The sequence below is a fragment of the Balaenoptera musculus genome, chromosome 8 (genome assembly GCF_009873245.2).
Source record: "Balaenoptera musculus isolate JJ_BM4_2016_0621 chromosome 8, mBalMus1.pri.v3, whole genome shotgun sequence".
Taxonomy (NCBI): Eukaryota; Metazoa; Chordata; class Mammalia; order Artiodactyla; family Balaenopteridae; genus Balaenoptera; species Balaenoptera musculus.
In genome coordinates this window covers 105,361,007-105,379,371 of record NC_045792.1, presented here as the reverse complement: position 1 = coordinate 105,379,371, position 18,365 = coordinate 105,361,007, and the positions used below count along the sequence as shown (strand labels likewise).

At 57.7% G+C, this 18,365-nt stretch overlaps 1 protein-coding gene across 2 annotated transcripts in view; it reads right to left on the bottom strand.

Annotated features, from left to right (window-relative positions):
* Nucleotides 1-18,365, bottom strand: part of LRP5 (LDL receptor related protein 5) — a 111,552-nt gene that overhangs the window by 42,856 nt on the left and 50,331 nt on the right. For both annotated transcript variants that reach the window (XM_036861581.1, XM_036861582.1), the window contains exons 6-7: nt 9,382-9,778; nt 7,339-7,510 (exon numbers count right to left, since the gene is read on the bottom strand). In XM_036861581.1, coding sequence (XP_036717476.1) covers nt 7,339-7,510; nt 9,382-9,778 — 569 coding nt within the window. The remainder of the gene's footprint in view (nt 1-7,338; nt 7,511-9,381; nt 9,779-18,365) is intronic.

The following is an 18,365-nucleotide window of genomic DNA, read 5'->3' as shown; positions in this document are numbered from 1 at the left end:
CCAAATCCTGGAGCAGACAAGTAGGAACTGTGGACTCCATGCTTTCACTGCCGAGGGCCTGGGTTCAGTCCCTGGTCAGGGAACTAAGATCCCACATGCTGTGCAGTTCCACAAAAAAAAAAAAAAAAAAAAAAATGTAAAAACCACCGTGCGTTTGAAAGTGGCACAAAAATAGTCATTCTGGCCTCCGGTCCATAGGTTTCAACCGCTGCTCAAGAAGTTCTCCTGCCCTTGATTTTCAGGAGAGGAAACCAGATGCCTCCAGGAAGTTATGTCAAAACGGTCAAGCCAGATGCCGAAGGCGCCCGAGTGCCAGCCAGCCTTGCTCTCCGACCTTTCGGCCTCCGCCCTCCTGTGCTCGGCTGACTCCACACACCAAGCCCAGGTCTGGAGCGGGGGAGAGGCAGGGCGAGCAGAGCACACACACATCCATCCCCTGGCCAGCTCATTACACGACCCGCAGATCAACAGCTGCGTGATACGCAGGAGGGTGGGCAGACCCCAGAGAAGCCCACCCTCAGCTGTACTCCAGGAGGCAGAACCCACAGCTACGGGGTCTGCACGGCCACCCACAAAACAGTAGACCCCAAAAAGTCACCTGAGGTGCAATTTCCTTACACTGAATCCTCTGTTTCCAATGACTTGGCCATGCAAAGAGGTGCGAGCCCAAGACCAACCCTTTGAAAGCACACGTTTAAAGAAAAAAAGAGTTCTGCTCTCTGATGGAACAATTATACTCAGACACAAAGCCCCAAATTAAAACTGCTCTGGTGGGCTTCCCTGGTGGCGCAGTGGTTGAGAATCTGCCTGCCAATGCAGGGGACACGGGTTCGAGCCCTGGTCTGGGAAGATCCCACATGCCGCGGAGCAGCTAGGCCTGTGAGCCACAATTACCGAGCCTGCGCGTCTGGAGCCTGTGCTCCGCAACAAGAGAGGCCGTGATAGTGAGAGGCCTGCGCACCGCGATGAAGAGTGGCCCCCGCTTGCCACAACTGGAGAAAGCCCTCGCACAGAAACGAAGACCCAACACAGCCAAAAATAAATAAATAAATAAAAATAAATGTACTAGGAATTTGAAAGATTTACATAAACTTGGAGGTGATTTCCTATCAATTAAAATAGAATTAAATTGTATTTAAAAAAAAAAATTGCCTCTTTAAAAAAAAAAAAAAAAAAAAAAACTGCTCTGGTTATTTTGTTTCACGTAACAAAAAAGATATTACACACCCGCACAGCTTGTGGCCCCGTTGCCCGGAAGCCCTGCACCCTTCTTCCCCAGGGCTCATGGACCCGGACACACAGCCAATCTGTCACTCCTGCAATGAGTGTTTATTCTGTTCGTGCTGGACGTCACCTCCATCGACTCAGGAAATGTCAGGAACAGGGGGACGGATGTATTTTTAACTTCTCAGGCTGTGATTCATCCTTGGCCCGCCTGCTCCACCGGGTGTGTCCCTCCCCACCGGGTACTCCCCACGAATGCCTACCCTGACAGCAGACGGCCACCAGCAGATGTCAGCTGCAAGGGACACAAGCTCCCCATGGTCCTGGCCGAGTAAGACATCGGGGGGCTGCAGAGGGCCCAGGTGACCCCCGGGGCCTCCAGCAAGTACAAGGCAAGCCACACACAGGAGACACTTCCTGCCCCAGAGACGGGCCAAACAGCCCGGACTATGGGTCGACCTGCGAAACTTCTGCTTCTTCCATCCTCGGGTCGGGGAAACAGCTGGGCAGGAAGCTTTAGAAAGACAGCTCAAGTCCACGGAGGGCAAGGCCCGACCTTGCTCTTACTCAGTAATGGCTAAAACCGCCATCCAGGGACCTGCCTGATCACCGTGTGAGCGCAAGGGTGTTTAAACGCTTTGCCTATTTCAGGATTAATAATGGGCACCATTCCTCCCTCTACTCTAGAAACAGAAGGAAATAGACAGGATATACACAAGTCAGTGAGAGGAGAGGGCAGGGCTTCAGGACCAAGGTGGCTGGAGAAGCAGCCAGGGTGCTGTCGGGGAGCTTGAACGACCCGCACCCCCTGCCCCCCGGGCCCTCATCCTCTCTGCTCGGCATCCCTCGAGAACGCTGGCCACCTCCGACGGGCTGTGGTTGTCCCGGTCACTGCTGTCTACATCTCCCGTTCTAGAACACTGACCCCACCAGGGCATGGGTCTGTCCTGTGCTGCTTTTCCAGCACAAGGTGACATTCAGTGAATGCTGCAGGATGAACAGATGCTCGCCCAGGGGCACGGAGGGGGTTGGGGGAAAGAGGCAGCGCGAGCTATGACAGGACAGGAGGTCCGCTCAGGGATGATCCGACAGGCAGCTGTGGGAAAGGAGGATGCAGGGACGGGCCGGTGAGGGGAAGCGGGGGACAGAGAGAGTGGGGGAAGGACTAAGAGGGAGAGGTCGCTTCTGATGCAGACCCGGTGTGTCCTGACTCCCTGCCAGGGGATCAGCACAGAGACCCCAATTCAAGCTCAGAGAGCTCCCACCTGCTTTGGGAGACATGGCCGCTCACGAACAAGTGAAAAGATGATGATGATGATGATTCCATAGCTGAGTGAGAGCACAAGCCCTGGACAGATCTGGAAGGCCTTACAGCTTCTGGCTGGGAGAGGCAGCCTCTAGACAGGAACCAGGATGTTGCTGTTTTGGAAAGGAAGACCCTACACCGTGTGGCCAAGTGCGTGGAGGAGGTGAGCTGCCCCCATACGTGAGACCACGGCACGTGGCGGGAGGCGACTCAGGCTTCCGAGGGAGAGGGCCGGGGGCAGCTGGGCACGTGGGCTCGGGAAAGAGCTCTGGATGGAAGAATCTGCTTGGGAGAGGACCCACGCTGGGCTGTCACGGGCCCGGCACCTGCCAAGAAGCATGGTCAGAGGGAGAGGAGGGAAGTGCAGGGCCCGAGGGGCCATCAGTTAGAGACAGAAGAGGGAGACAGTGAGTCCGAGTTACTTTTACCAATAAAGTTGAATCTTATGGCACAAGGCCGAAGAGCTGTGGCAGGTCGGAGGAGGAGAGGACCGGCTCTTGGGTTGGGAGCCTAGCTGGGCAGGGAGGGGGAGGGGGAAACATGCAAGCAAAGGGTGAGAGGCCGGGTCCTGAGGATGCGGCTGGAGCCACGGGAAAGGCTGAGCACCTGTGGGCAGGAACCTCCAACCCCAGGGGCTCTAGACTCAGGAAGTGGGTTAAGGAGGCGTCCCAGGAAACCCCCAGCCCAAGAGGGTGGGAAAGCAGGGAGCAGAGGCAGCTGTGGGGATGCGGAAAGAGGCGGGGGCTGCACCCATGTCCACCCCACACGGCTCCAACCTGCGCATGTCGGGACTGCCCTGGGGTCCATCCCTGGTCTCTGAGGATGGGGAGGGGACCTCAGGGCTGCCTCCCCGAGTGAGCCAGCCCCGAGCCCACCCCCACCCCCCAGACGGGGAGCCACCCCGTGCTAATCCCCCGAGGGGCTGCCGACCCGAGGCTGGCCTGAACCCGCTGTCCAGGATGCCGTCACAGGCAAGGCGGCAGGAGGCCCAGCTGGAGGGCGGCGCGGCCCTGCCCGCAGTCTCGACTCCGTTCCACAAATCCATCTATGTGCCAGGACCACCGTCCAGAGGAATCCCCACTTTGTGGACTCGGCCTCCAGACCTTTGTTCTCCTCCCAGCCCGTCGGGGGGTCAGCCACAGCTGCCCTGGGAAGTCCTTTTCGGGACGGGCGGGCGGAGCGGGAACCTGACTGATGGCTCTTCAAAGGGAAGCCGGTCGACACCGCGTGGAGCTCCTTTCTGCCGGCGCCTGCGCTCGGAGCCAGGCCACGCGCACGACCACGCGGAACGGAATCCCTTCTCCCATCCAAGGCAACCCGGCAAGATATGCCCAAGAAACACGCCCAGGCTCCTTAGTATCTGTGTCGGGCATAACGTCTTAGAGACGTGACCACTGCTGGAAGCGTGTCCCGTCGCTGTGCTGACCTGGAAGAGCCCTCCCCTGACCGTCCCCCCCGCCTGGAGTCCGACTGCATCCTCAGGAAAGGAGACACGGCCCCTCGCTCTCGGCTGTTCCCCCCGAAGCCCTCGGAATCCGCCGTGACCCCAGCAGGGGCTTCTGCACCTGGGCTGGTGGCGTGATCCCAAGGTTCACGTAACATGTACCAGAGGAGCATCTGTTGGGCGTATTTACCAAGGTGACCCAGCACCTGGAGCAGAGCTGACGCCCACTGGGTGTTCAGCAGCAAACCCTGAGGCCCGAGAGTGGGGGGAGGGTGTCCACAGCAGGAACACATGGGCAAGTCCCCAGGCTTGCTCGGGCCACCTCCAAGAAGCTCACCCTGGGGCATTTCACCCCTGAAAAAAATGCCAGCAGGGTCTGCCCTGGGCTCCGGGCTCGACTCCAAGAAGCTGCCGTGACCTGAACGCGCCTACGATTCATCGGGGCGCTTCCCACCCTTGGAGTTCACACGGAGAACCACCTCTATGTCCGTCCATGTCAGTGGCTTCCCTGGGGCAGGGGCGGAGGGTGAGTCCAGCACTAACCCCGAAGCTGGGGTCAGCTCTGGACGTGTGGGCAGGCGGCCTAGGTCAGCGTTCCCAAAGTGTGTGCCACCAGAGCCACAGCAGGGAAAGAAAGGGGACCGTAGATCGTGTAGTTTGAGAACACTTATGCAGTTTAGTCCCCCGTGGGAGGTCTGCTTATTAAAGTGTATTAAAGGCTCCAAAGAGAGAAGTGAGGCAAGAAAGTCACCACATGTTTCCCAAGTTTGTTGGACTAAAGAATCCCAAACACTTCCAATTCTTCTGTCTCTCTTTTGGGGTCTCCTGGTGATTAGCTCCAAATCAACAGGTGATAACGCTTGTGGCGCATGTTCCCGGTTTGTCCGTATCAGCCACCGCGTACTCTGCCGGCCATAACTTTGTCACTTATGCCACGCCCCTCCCCCATCCTCCTGCTACCATGATGTCAGCATTTTAGGGCCTCTGCTGGTTACCCTTGAAGCTCTAACCTGCTCCTCCCTTCCCCACCTGTCCGCTCCTAACTTCGGTCCATCCTACTGTCCATAACCACGGCAGATAACGTTTATATTGCGTACAGTAGCCTAATGCTTCGGGGTCTGTCTGTGGATTGACTCTGAAAGCAGAAAATCAAAAAGCACCTACTTGCTGCATGACCCTGAGCAGGTTACTGCCCCCTGGGCCTCAGTGCCTCATCCACACGCGGGGACAATGCCACATACCTCAAAATACTATTGTGGGACAGGCACATGGAAGGATGCTCAACATCACTCGTCATCAGGGAAATGCAAATCAAAACCACCAGACACCACAGCACACCCGTGGGGATGGCCATAATAACAGGAAAATTTTACAAGTGTCAGTGAGGATATGTTGACATCAGAACACTCGCACACTGCTAGTGAGAATGTAAAATGGTGCAGACTGTGGAAGACAGCCTGACAGTTCCTCGCTAAGTTAAAGATAAACCTAGTATATGCCCGAGCAATTCCACTCCTAGGTATGTGCCCCAAAGAATTAGAAACAGATGTTCAAATAAAAACTTGTACACAAATGCTCGTAACAGTATTATTCACAATCCCCAAAAGGTGGAAACAACCCACATGTCCACCAACAGATGAATAGATGAACAAAATGTGGTCTCTCCATACAATGGAATATTATTTGGCCATAAGAAGGAATGAAGTACTGACACATGCTACCACATGGATGAACCCTGCAAACATTCTGCTGTGTGAAGCCACACACAAAAGACCACTGATCATATGATTCTACTCACATGAAATGTCCAGAACAGGCAAAGCCATAGAGACAGACAGGAGATTAGTGGTTGCCAGGGCAGAGGGGTGAGGAGGGGAGACTGGGGGCCAACTGCTTAACAGGTATGGGGTTTTGGGTGATGAAAACGTTCCAGAACTAGAGAGTGGTGATGGTTGGACACCACTGTAATGTACTAGATGCCACTGAGTTGTACACTTTAAAATGGTTAAAATGGTCAATTTTATGTTTATTTTACCAAAAAAACACACCCCAACCAACCCAATTCTGTGGGAGTAAACAGAGCGATGCCTGTAGCAGGTCCGGCAGTGTCAGCTGGACACACGCATCCCCAACCCACTCCCGGGGTGGGCGTGGCTACGGAGACGGTGGGCGTGGCCACGCCGCAGGAAACAAGGGTCTCGCCTTCAGGCTCAGAGGCTAGAGAGACAAGGGTCTTCAAACAAGATCCTTTCAAAAGTGACAGTTTATAGGGAACTCCAACAGGAAAGGTGCCAACTGCAGCTCCTTGGGTTTGCGTGGGAGAAGGATCTGCCCAGCCCTGAGTCCCCTTCGCGTTCCCGCTCAGAAGCGCGGCTTGACAACCCGCAACACAGACGCACGGTCATAATCTCACTCCCGCCTTTCCCCTGCAAGCTGCCTGGTGGGGGTCTCCCCATGGAGCCGTGAGAAGAGCGAAGGTGACCCCCAGGTGGTGATATCAACGAGCAGTGATGTGACCAGAGCTGACGAGGATCATCCAGAAGCTACCGGAAGCGAGGGAGGCGTCCATGCCGAGGAGAGGCACCAACCTCAGGGACCAATTTAACTACCGTATTGTCAAGAGCACCGCAAACAACGCACCCCTGAGCAAAAAGCAAGATGTTAAAGAACGCGTACAGAACACCACTTTAATCATGTAAAATCACACAGAACAAGACTACGTGCTGTTCAGGGTGACATCCACATAGTAAATGTCTTTTAATGCTTGGGAACGAATCGTCAAATTTAGGAGAGTGGTCCCCTCTGGCATCAGCTACATTGATTATGTTTTACATCTTAGGCTGGGTGGTGGGTATGTGTTATTTCTTTCTTTTATTACGACTTTGTATTTTGAAACAGGAAGTTGCACACGGAGTTCAGAGGGTTCCTGTGTACCCTGTCCCGGTTTCCCCCTTGATAACATTTTTTTTTTTTTTTGGCCATACCGCACAGCATGCAGAATCTTAGTTCCCTGACCAGGGACTGAACCTGCGCCCCCTGCAGTGGAAGGGCGGAGTCTTAACCACTGGACCGCCAGGGAAGTCCCCGGTGATAACATCTTACATAACCACATATACCCTATGGTGCTGTTAACTCAGCTACATACCTTCCGTATGTCAGAAACACATCATAGTAAGTTATTTCTTCAAGGATTCTATTTGGCCAAATAGCATAGCACAGACATCCGTCTGCTGCCCGCCTGAGACGTACGACGGGCTGCAGGGGCGGCCAGGCCGGCCTCTGCGTAAAGCTCAGGGCTCGACGGCTGCTGCGCTGCGTCCCCACCTGCGCTGAACAGCTCCGTGCACCGACGAGGATGACTCACCTCGATTTTGTCCGTCTTGGCGTCTCCCCAGTACAGCTTCCCCTCCTGCAGGTCCAGAGCCAAGCCATTGGGCCAGCCCAGGGAGGTGTTGACCAGGACGTGCCGCTCCTGTCCGTCCAGGTTGGCGCACTCGATTTTGGGGTTCTCCCCCCAGTCTGTCCAGTACATGAGGCTGGAGAAGAAGTACATGTCCGTGACATTGCCCATCTGTCCCATCCAGGCTGCACCCCTAGGACTGAGAACAGCACCCACCCACCACGCCCGAGCCCGTGTGCAGGACCAGGGGCTCCACGGGGACGGTGGGGGCTTAACTACACGGGGCCCTAGGACTCAAAACAGCAGACGCCCTGCCAAGGGACCCAGGGGAGGGAGGGGCTGAGCGCCCAGGGGGAGGAAGAGGCAGAGTGGAACCTCCTTCAAGTAGCTGAAGGGCTCCCACGTGCAAAGCAAAGCAGGCAACACGAGAAGCAAAGCGAGATCCCGTGGGGTGCTGGGGGCCTTCTGGGGTGGGGGGTTCAGCCCAGAGAAAGCGGCCAGAGCTGGGCCCTGAGCACAGCGCCCTTGTGGGCTGGCGGCCTCTCCTCTCCCGCCCCTGAACCCTGTGATCTTATACTTGACCTGACCCCGTTTCCTGAGGTCCTCACACTCGGGGCTGGGGGGGACCCCACCCCTCATTTCACAGGTGATGCCCACAGAGGGGGGTGACTTGACAGAGTCCATCGGTGGCAGAGTGGGCGCAGGTCCCCATCTCCCGAACCCAGAGCCCGCATCCCGACACTGGAGCTGCCCACGAGCTCCTGCCTCCCTGGCCCTCAGACCCCCGGGGACCCGCTTCTCACCCCCACCCCACCTCCCAGGGGGACGGCCCTGCCCCTGACAGCCACACAGAGCAGCGTCTGTCTGTCCACTCCCCCCCAGGCTCCATGGTGCTGCTCGAGCCCTGGGCCCGTCCAGCCACAGCCCCGTGACCTGCCCCCGAGGGCTGTGCCGCTGGGCTTCTATAGACAAAGGCAGCTCCACAGCAAGAGCACGTCTGAAAGCCCCGGGGCGGGGACCAGAGTACAGGCTCCCTGGGCAGAGGGGCTGCAACCCCTGCGCCCCCCACACAGCAGGCACCTTGCGGGGTCGCCTCACACTGAGCCTCAGCCCTGGGGCAATGGGAGAAGCACCTGATGCCTCGTGGGCACTCCGGTTACCAGGGTTACAGTCAATGCAGCTCAGTTACTCCCCCCAGGGACCTTCCCGGAACCAGCTGCCTTCCAGGGTTGCCCTCCCAGCCCCTCCAGGCCATCCCCAGGATGCGGGCCCACATCCCGCACTGAGGGCGGGGGGGCTTCCCCTGCAGCCCCAGCCCCCAAGAGGTCCCAGCACTCCTCCCCTCTTAGGGTCTGCCAGTTTCGTGTTCTTGGTCATGAGGTCCCAGGAAGGCATTCAGCTGCTACCCTCTGAGCAGCTGAGGGTCTCAGAAAGGCTCCTACACTGATTGACCAGATTCACAGAATCCTAAATTGCAAAGTTGGAACCAGACTGCTAGGTCCAATCCCCACCTCCCAGCTGTGTGACCTTGGGCAAGTCACTTAACCTCTCTGGGCTTCAGCTTCCTCCTCCGTACAACTGTACCTACCCCACGGGGTGAGAGGAGGAGAAAAATGCGCTTGCTACGTGGAACGTGCCTGGCAGAGATCTGGCACATGTGTAGTAACTGTTGCAGTGGCCACCACTCTTGTTACCATTATTAAACCAGAAATCACCCCAGTGGAGGGCTCCATTTCACAGGTGAGGAGATTGAAGCCCAGAGGAAAAAATGACTTACCCAAGGTCTCCAGGGTTTTCTGTAAATGTAACCAAGTTCTGTGTCAGAGCTTCTCAAAGTCTGGTCCCCAGATCAGCCCATCACCTGGGAGCTTGTTAAAAAGGCAAGTTCTCCTGAACCAGGACTCTGGGAGCAGGGCCCAGCCATCTGCTTCATCCTGATGTGGGAAGAAAGCTCCAGGACCACCGGCCCCCCTCAGCCTGACTCCCAGCGCCCACCCCCAGCCTTACCCCATCACGGGGTGCAGCACGATGGCACGGGGCTCGTCCAGGTCCTCGGACACCAGGATCTTGCGGGAGGTGCCGTTGAGGCGCGTCACCTCGATGCGGTCGGTGCCCGTGTCCGTCCAATAGAGGTTGCGGGCCACCCAGTCGACTGCAATGCCGTCGGGGTCGTTGATCTCAGTGTTGACCAGTGTCTGTGCCCCCGACCCGTCCAGGTACGCCCTGCGGATGGCACGCACCTCGTCGTCCGTCCAGTACACGTAGCCCTCCAGCGGGTCGTAGTCAATGGCGATGGCATGCCGGATGTCGTCCACCTGCAGCACGATGTCTGTGAAGTCCGGCATGTCCAGCGAGATCCTCCGCAGGTCTGTCCGCCGGGCCAGGAGCAGCACCTCCTCGGCCCCTGTGGACACACGAGCAGTGGGATCAGAGGCCGGCGGCAGGAGAGGAGACGGGGCCTGCAGTGGGCGTGGCAGGAGAGGGGCTCAGCCAGGTCCCCGGGGCTTCCTCGCAAGGACAGGTAATGTTAGGTAACGTTCGCCGAGATCTTCCTACACAGCCAGTAGTTCATCCTCAGGAGAGATCCGTGAGGCAGGCGCTATTTGTATCATCATCTTACAGATGAGGCAATGGAGGCACAGAGAGGTTAAGCAGCCAGCCAAAAGCCACACAGCCGTCCGGCTTCAACCACCGTGTAAGAGCTGCCTCACGCTCAGCCCCCTTCTCCCCTCCAAGCCCCTCTCCTGGCCACAAACCAGCCCCAACCACCAGTCCCGCCTGGGCCCTGGGCTCCAGGCCCCGCTTGCCCACCATACTCCTCAAAGCCCCAACTGGACTCAAACGCCACCTCTTCCCTGAAGCCCACCCTGCCTCCCCACGCCCATCTGGCAAGGCAGCTTCATGACCATACACGTCCCGTGAGCATACACGTCATCACAGGTCCATCGTTCCCAGGTGGCCGTCTCACCCATAGGGGTGAGCGCCCTGGGGGCAGGCGTCCCATCTCCCCCTTTGTCACCCCAGCAGTATTGCGTACTGTTGTGTATTGGTCTGTTGTGATATCCAATCCGCTTGTTTATGACTTAAGTTGTTTTGATCTAAAGGTGAATCTGTTTACATGGAGGAAGCTGTGCCAGCGTGACGTTATCGACATCTGTCCTTGTCGATACACTCAGCTGGCGACGGGCTCCACTGGGGCTTCTCGAGAAGGACAATGACGCAATGGACACTGAGGCTTTAAATACCGAGAGTCTGTGAGGACTGGGCAAGGCGACCCCAGGCTGAGCTCCTGCCGTGGACAGGCCACTCCTGGTCGGCAGTGCTGTGAGAGCGTGCAGCGGTCTCAGGAAGAGAGGGAACAGCTGTTCCTGCCCTGGTGAGGCGCCTCCTCGTAGGCAGTGGTACAGCCACGGAAGGGCCCCTGGAGTGACGACCTTCAGAGCAGCTCACCTGGCCCGCCGTCACCAGTGCTGTCACCTGCTAGCTACGTGCCCCGGCAGCAAGGGACCTGAGCCGGCAACCAACATCCAGCTTTTAGTTGGACGGACTGACTACGGAGAACCAACGTGTAGAAAGGTACACCTCAACTACATTTGGACTTGACATCTTTCGCTTTCCCTTTGCCTGGAACAACGATGTAATTGGTTTGGAGTACGTTATTTCTTTATTGACTTATTAAGAGACATTATCCCATAGGGTATTGGCTTGTGAACTATTATTATTAATATTATACATCATAATTCCCACAGCGAACCTGTGTTAGATAAATTATTGGCAAAGACAATCTCGGTCTCTGAGCATAACGTGCCCTAAACAAAACACATCTGACTCTGTCCTGGATCCTCCCTGGATTCATCAGAACTTCCAGCAGAAGTAGCCTCAGGTGCTACTACCTGGAGCCTCACATGGACTCAGGGACCCCAGGGGTGCTGGCCAGCCCTGACTCGGACACCTCCGGAGGCTGCTGGGGTCAGGATGTGGCCCCTCCCCCACAGCTGGGTCACAGCCCACGCATTTATTCTGGACCTTTCTAGACCTTTCTAGGTCTTGAGGCTCCTGCTTCAAGATTAGGCTCAGACACCTCTGGCACTCTGGGGCCACTTGCCTGGTTTGATGCAAGGCCCAGAATGGGGAAGGACCCACCTGAAGTTACACAGCTGTGAGGGATGGGGACAGGGATGGAAGCAGCCCAGCATCTCCCTCATGCCGAGGCCCCCAGGCCTGGGCTCTGCAGCCGACTGCCTGGTCTCCTCATGCCTGGTCCAGCCACAGCCCTCGACAACTGACCGGCTTTTTGTCACAGGGGTGGAGCCCTCGGAACCCAGCGTTTTTCAGGGGTTCTGGGGCCCCCTGCCCTGCATTTCAATTAAGGGCAGGAACCCCATCCGGACTCTGCTACTCTGAGGCCCAGAGCTCATAACCCGATCCTCCCGCTAGAGGGCGCGCACGGACGGCACGGCTTCACGAGCCCAGTGCTGGGGAAACTGGGACGGGGGGTGGGGGGGGGGGTGGGGGGGGGAGGTGCCCAAGGTGCCCGGCTACGTCGGAAACCTCCCAGATACAAACTCAGATTTCGTTAGAGGTGTCCATGCAAGTTCTGGTTCGGTATGTGCTGGAGGGAGGGAGGGGGAATTCTGCATTTCAACCGATTGTCTTCTGCTGGGCTCCATTCCCAAAATGTTCTAGTGACATCAGACCTGTTTTTCAAGGGCCAGGTCACAGGCCTCCTCCTCCTCCAGGAAGCTGTTCCTCCCTCCCGTCCAAGTGGATGGACTGATCACACATGCGTGCCGCCTGCCCCTCTGCTCGTGCACCGCCCTTGCCGGCTCGCGGGGGTTCTGGCACATGCCCCTCTGCGCTCCGCAGCCCCCAGCACAGGGCCATGCCCAGAACAGGCGCTAACGTCCTAGGACAAGCAGGGAGAATTCAGGGCAGAAACCTCCTGGCCCTGCCCCTGCTGTGTGACGCTGGGCAGGTCTCTAACCCTCTCTGGGCCTTAGTTGCCTCATTTATAGTGAAGAATCAGCCCAACCTGATGGCGTCTGCGTCCCCATTTAGCTCTGACATCAAAGGGACCATAAACCAAACTCTACGGAGGGCTCTGCCTTAATCTGCCACCATGGGGGCTGGGGGAGGGAGCTCCCCAGAAAATGCTGGGTCCCGATGGAACCAGACACTTGGTCGCCAAACATATTTCCAGCCTGTTTCACCCGTCCCCGTTCCCATGATCCTCCAGACACAATCACCTGAAATAGCACAATCCTCACACCAATCTCTGAGGTGTGATCATGCCCCATTTTCCTGAGGAGGAACCCGATGCAGAGAGAGGTTAAGCTACCCGCCCAAGGACACACAGCAGCAAGGTACCACGAACACTTCAATCCCCGGAGCTGGCACACGCAGGAAGCCCAAGATCGACGCGCTGGCCCAGCAGGCTCGGTCACCCCACCGGTCTCGTTGTGGGCAGCAGGCCAGGCCCCGGACCAGGTGCTGGGGTTCTGGGTGGACACAAAAGATGCGGAATTGCCCCCACGGTGCTCCTGGGGTCACAGGGCAGAGACCTTCAGTGAGCAAGACCATTAACGAATCAGTGCTGGGAAGGAAAGCTGGGGTCACGGGCACCTGTGAAGGGGGCTGGCTGAGACTGGTGGCAGGGGACTGGCCTCCAGCTGCAAGAGCCTCTGGGATCCATATGGCTGTGACCACGCAGCAGATTCCAGCAGCCTGTCCCCGTGGGCACAGAGCCACCAGGGGCAAAGTGTGCCTGGCACCAGCCCTCTGGTAAACCAGGTCAGTACAAAGCCTCAAGCACACCCCGCCATCAGGGAACCCCATTATCAGCATTCATCAGAATTAAGTCTCTGTGGCTGAGGCAGTAATTAAACGCTGGGATAAATCTGTAGGTGTTAATTGACTCCAAGGCTGGGGCGGGGGGGGGGGGGGGGGGGGGGGGTGTTTCCGATACCCTTGGGCTGCAGAGCCTTTGAGGTTTTTATTTGAGCTTCGCTGACAAAAATGCAGAGAACAGGACCCCCAGGAAAGAGCCACGGCCTGGCCCGTCTGCCTGAAGGTCTGAGGAGGCGGAGCCCAGCACAGAGGCGTGGGGCACGCCATCCAGGACCAGGCCAGTGGGGGCAGCTGTGAAGAGAGGACCACTGGCCTGGGCCCCTTAGTTGGCAGATGCTCATCAGGGCAACCTCCAGGGTTGTTTGTAGGGAGGTGTGTGAGCGGCAGCCTGGCGTCGGGCCCCCTGGGGTGGGCGCAGGGCGCTGTGCCGGGCCCGGAAGAAGAGAGGCCAACCCCCTCCCTGGGACCAGACACAGAGCCTGGGCAGGAGTTTGTTTAAACACCAGGGAAGTAAACTGTTTAGAAACTAACAGTTTGGCCAAATGGTTTCCTCTGGGGTTGTTTAAACAAATAGCCTGCCCCACAGAGCTGCCAGAGAAAGTGAAACCTTCCCTCCTGGCTGGGCAGAGGTCCCTGGGGCCTCCTCTGGGTAGGTTCCTGACCTCTGCCCCGCCCCCCGCACGCAGGCAGGAAAGAGGGGGGCATCCGTGCCTCGGAGCCAAGCGCAGGGCACGGGGCACAGGCCAGGCCAGGGCACTGCCTTCCTGGCAGCATGTTCGCCTCAAAACAGAAAAGCAGACTGGACAGAGGGCCCAATGCCGCGGACAGGTCCAGCTCAAAGGCCTCCCTCCCTGCCAACATCCATTCAGACCAAGCCACCGTCCGTTCTGGGGCACCGTCCCTGGGCCAGGCCCGGGATCGCACAAACGAGGGGACACAGAGAAGGGCTGCTGTAACATCCCCACAAAGCGGGTGGCTCGGATCAGCAGAGGCTGATTCCCTCACAGTCCTGGAGGCCAGAAGTCAAAAATCAAGGTGCTGGCAGGGCCACGCTCTCGTGGAAGGCGCCTGGGAGAATCCTTCCTCGCCTCTTCCAGCTTGTGATGGTTGCCAGCAATCCTTGATGTTCCTTGGTTTGTGGCTGGATCCCTCCAATTGCTGCCTCCATCTCTACGTGACCTCTCCCCCTGTGTGTCTGTGTCTAAATCTCCCTCTTATAAGATGACCAGTCACTGGGTTTAGGGCCCATCCTAATCCAGCATGACCTCATCTTAACTTGGTTACAACTGCAAAGACCCTACTTCCAAGTTAGGTCACATCCACGGGCTCCGGGGTGGGGATTTCACTGTGAGTATTCGGCGGGGGGACACACACACGATTCAGCTCCCAACAAGTGGGGAACAGAGGGTAAGGGGACAGTCTCCATGGAAGGATGGGTTCAAGGGCAGGAACTCCAGACAGAAGGGTTGGCGTGGGCAGCAGCGTGGAGGCCGGAGGGCGCAGGGGCCGCTCTGCAGCCCCGTGGGCAGGGGTGGGGCTGACCATCGACCGCCCCCTCCCCGTGGGGTCTGGTCTGAGTTCAGAGGCTGGGTGCCCCCCGAGGGTTTGAGTGGTCCCGCAGGCCACGACTCTTCCCTGAATACCTTCTGCCCGCGGGACGCCGATGCAGCTCTGAGCCCAGCCCTGTCTGCAAGGAAGCTTCGTGCAAATGGCAGCTCGTGCTTGTAGCAGGAGCCCAGCCACGAGACACACAGAGAGCCACCTGGAACAGAGGCCAGCAGGAAACCCAGGTGAACACCCGCAGTGTTATCTCTGGACCGCTCCAGCTGGCCTTCCAGTCTCCAGCAGGGGTCTGTGTGCTTTCTGTCAAGGGCCAGGTGGCAGACGCTCCAGGCTCTGCAAGGCCACGGCCACCTCTCTCAATCCCTCGGCTCCACCGCTGCAGCTTGAAAGCTGCCACAGAGGACGGGTCAGCAAAGGTGTGCAAAGAAAATGTCCTCCGTGGACACTGAAATCTGAAGGTCCTCTCATTTCCCCAGGTCACAAAACACTCTTCTTGTGATGTTCTTTCAACCATGTAAAAACGTAAAAACGAAACTTAGCCCGCGGCTGCCCCAAAACAGGCAGCAAGCAATCTGGCCCATGGGTGGTGGTTTGTTAACCCTTGCATGGGAAATATGTGTGACTTTTACAATATTAGAAATAAATTCTAATAATAAGGGAAACCGCGTCAGGAGGGAGAGCAGGTATAGAGGGGCTGCCAGGGCTCTCCACTCTACTGTCCTGTAAACCTAAAACTACTCTAAAACACAAAGTCTGTTAAGTATTTTAAAGAAAGGTAAAAGGCATATAAATCAACAAGAAAACTACCCAGATCCCCGACAATAAACAGGCAAAGACCATAAACACAAATTAACAGAAGAAAAAAAACACAACCAATAAACATGAAGAATGGGTAACTTCTCGGTAACTTGCAAGTAGAAGCAGGAGGCCAGTGGCTACCAGCTCGGTCGGAAGACGGGTTAATGCTCCGTGGGGGGGGGGGGTAGCATGTCCCCCCACCTCCCAGGGGACTGTCCCGGGCACACGTTTCCTGGATGGCAATGTGGCTCAGGGACCCTCTGACCTGGCAACTTCCCCTCTGAGAAGCCAGCCCAAAGCAGCAGCTAGAAATGCACATGGATTCCCGGTCACAGAGGGTCACTGAGGCTTGGTGAAAACAGCGAAACCCACACCCGAAGGAAAGAACCTGTAAACGATCTAAAGATCCCACAAAAGGGAAGCATTACATACATGAAGGGGCTGGGGTCCAGGTCAGTCGTTACACACGCCCCAAACAGCACACTCCGGAGAAGGGCAGAGGCAGGAAAAGCTCGTGACATGATAAGCAGGATAAGCAGGAAAGTCAGTCGTGATGCCGCACGTACAATACGAACAAATCACGCAAAAAGAGTTGTGAACGTGTGCGTGGAGAAAGGACAGGAAACACCTCAAAACCTTAACAGCGGCTATCTTTGGGTGGCAAAATTATGGGTGTTTCTTATTTTCTCCAGTATTTTTTGGGATGTTTTCCTTCCTACAGTGAACACAAATGTTACTTTGTAACAAGAAAAAAACCAAGGCTTTAAAAGAGGGGTGCCCGCATTCGTCCTTAGAGGATGGCACGGTCTAGGTGGGGAGGTGGGTCTGGACTCCGGGGACCCACCAGGTCTTTCTCACTAGGCCACCAGCGGGGGGAAGCGCCCTAGCCCTCCACTAAGTTGCCACAGGCCGGGGTTGGGGGGCGGGGTGCGATATATTCGGCCTCCAGGTTCTGAGCTGTTTGGGGGGTGGGTAGAACAACAGGAGAAGGAAAGGATGGGGCAGAAGCACCCACAGCCCCCCCAAACAGCCCAGGAGGACACAGCTGGCAGTCGCCCAGTGTGGGAACCTACCTGAAAGGGCCTCACGGTTAAGCCCCTCCAAGCCCCAACGTGGGGAAAGGGATTTTTCACGAAAGGGCAAAATAACAGTGCATCCCAGGCAATAGACTGACCAAATTAACGCAGATGAAAGAGGCAGGGCCCTTGACCTCCCCGCCCTCCAACCCAGCGGGCAGGGTGGACATCACCTCCATCCCCCGTTGAACCAACTGCAGGTCCAAGGTCACGGCCCCCCGCGGGAAGGACTAGCCCCCCCACACGGAGGCTCACGCCCCAAGGTTCCCCCAAGGCCGCACCAACCCCAGAAGGCTCCTCCTGCCGACGTCTTTTCCTGCTGGAGACGGAAGCGGAGAACGGCCCCTCCGCCTCCCTCACACGTCCTCAGCCCTGGTCCCGGCTCTAGGGTCTCCTTGGCCCATGGGAGGCACAGTCGACCTTGACCATGGCCCGGGCCCGGAGCCACACGGGCAGAGCCAGGCCCAGCATAGGCCGCCCTCCACGCTGCAGTTTCTAAGGCCATAAACAGCTTCACAGCCAGCAGGCGGCTGGCTTATTTTTGTATCTTAGCAATTGATTTTCCCCACTGCCCCCCTGGGGTAAGTGGTTGGACAAACACTGAGACCACGAGCTGGCACCCAGGCCCAGGAAACCGCGCCGAGCGGCCGCAGGGTCACAAGGCGCAGAGGAAGCGGCCAGGCCGGGCACTGGCTCCGCTGGAAACCCGAGGCCCAAGCAGCTGTCCCCCCCGCACGGCCCACCCCCGGCCTCCAGGCCAGCACTCAGGGAGGCTGCAGGCCCTGGGAGCCACCAGCCCGGCAGGCACCCCAGCCTGGAGCTGCGCCTGTGTGCACGGCGTCACCCCTGCCCTGCGTCCAGGGGCGGCCGGACAGCGGCCAGGTCAGCGCCAGCCCTGTGACCCCCAGAGGCCAGCCCCACTGCCTCACTGAGCGACCCTGAGCAAGTAAGCTGGCCTGTCTCCTCACAGGTAGGACTCGGGTGTGGATAAGGCCCCCCAGCGAGGCTGGGAGGTCCCATGACAAAGCGGGTGAGCCCCAGAGCTCGAGGACACCGCCCCAGAGCATGTCCCCTCCCAGCGGCACTGAATGAACACACACCCAGGTACCCATGGGGGGCGGGGAGAGAGAGAGACACGTTTGAACAAAGTGTGGTCGGCTGGGCAAATTAGAGGTGGGCAGCCCGGTCCCCTGAAAGGCAGGAGTGCGGGCTGAGGGCTGTCAGACAGCTGGTGACTTGCATGGGGAAGTCTGTGTCCCACCTTTTCACGCAGGTGGCTCAGTTCTTTAAAAAGCCCACACAGGGGGCCTTTCTGGTCCACATGGAGGGCGGACCAGAGGTGTCCCACAGACGACCTTGGTGCACCACATGTGGATGCCCCCGGGGCCCAGGCGGTGCAGGGCAGGGGCTGGGGCAGACCCTGAGCCAGGCTGCCCTGGTTCAGGTCCCATCTCTGTCCCTTCTTCCATGGCCTTGAGCGAGCTCTGACTGTCCTTGGGTATGAAGCAGGCCAGCCACAGACCCTCCCTCACACAGCGCCACCCTCCCCCCCCGCAGCCCCCAGGAGGCACCAATGAGCACAGAAACGTTATTACTGGGCTTGCCCACCCTGCCCAGCAGTGGAGGCCAAAATCACAGAGTGGGCTGAGCCATATGAAAATGCCGCCTCTCTAGCTCGAAGGTGGTCAAGCATCAGTGGTTTACACG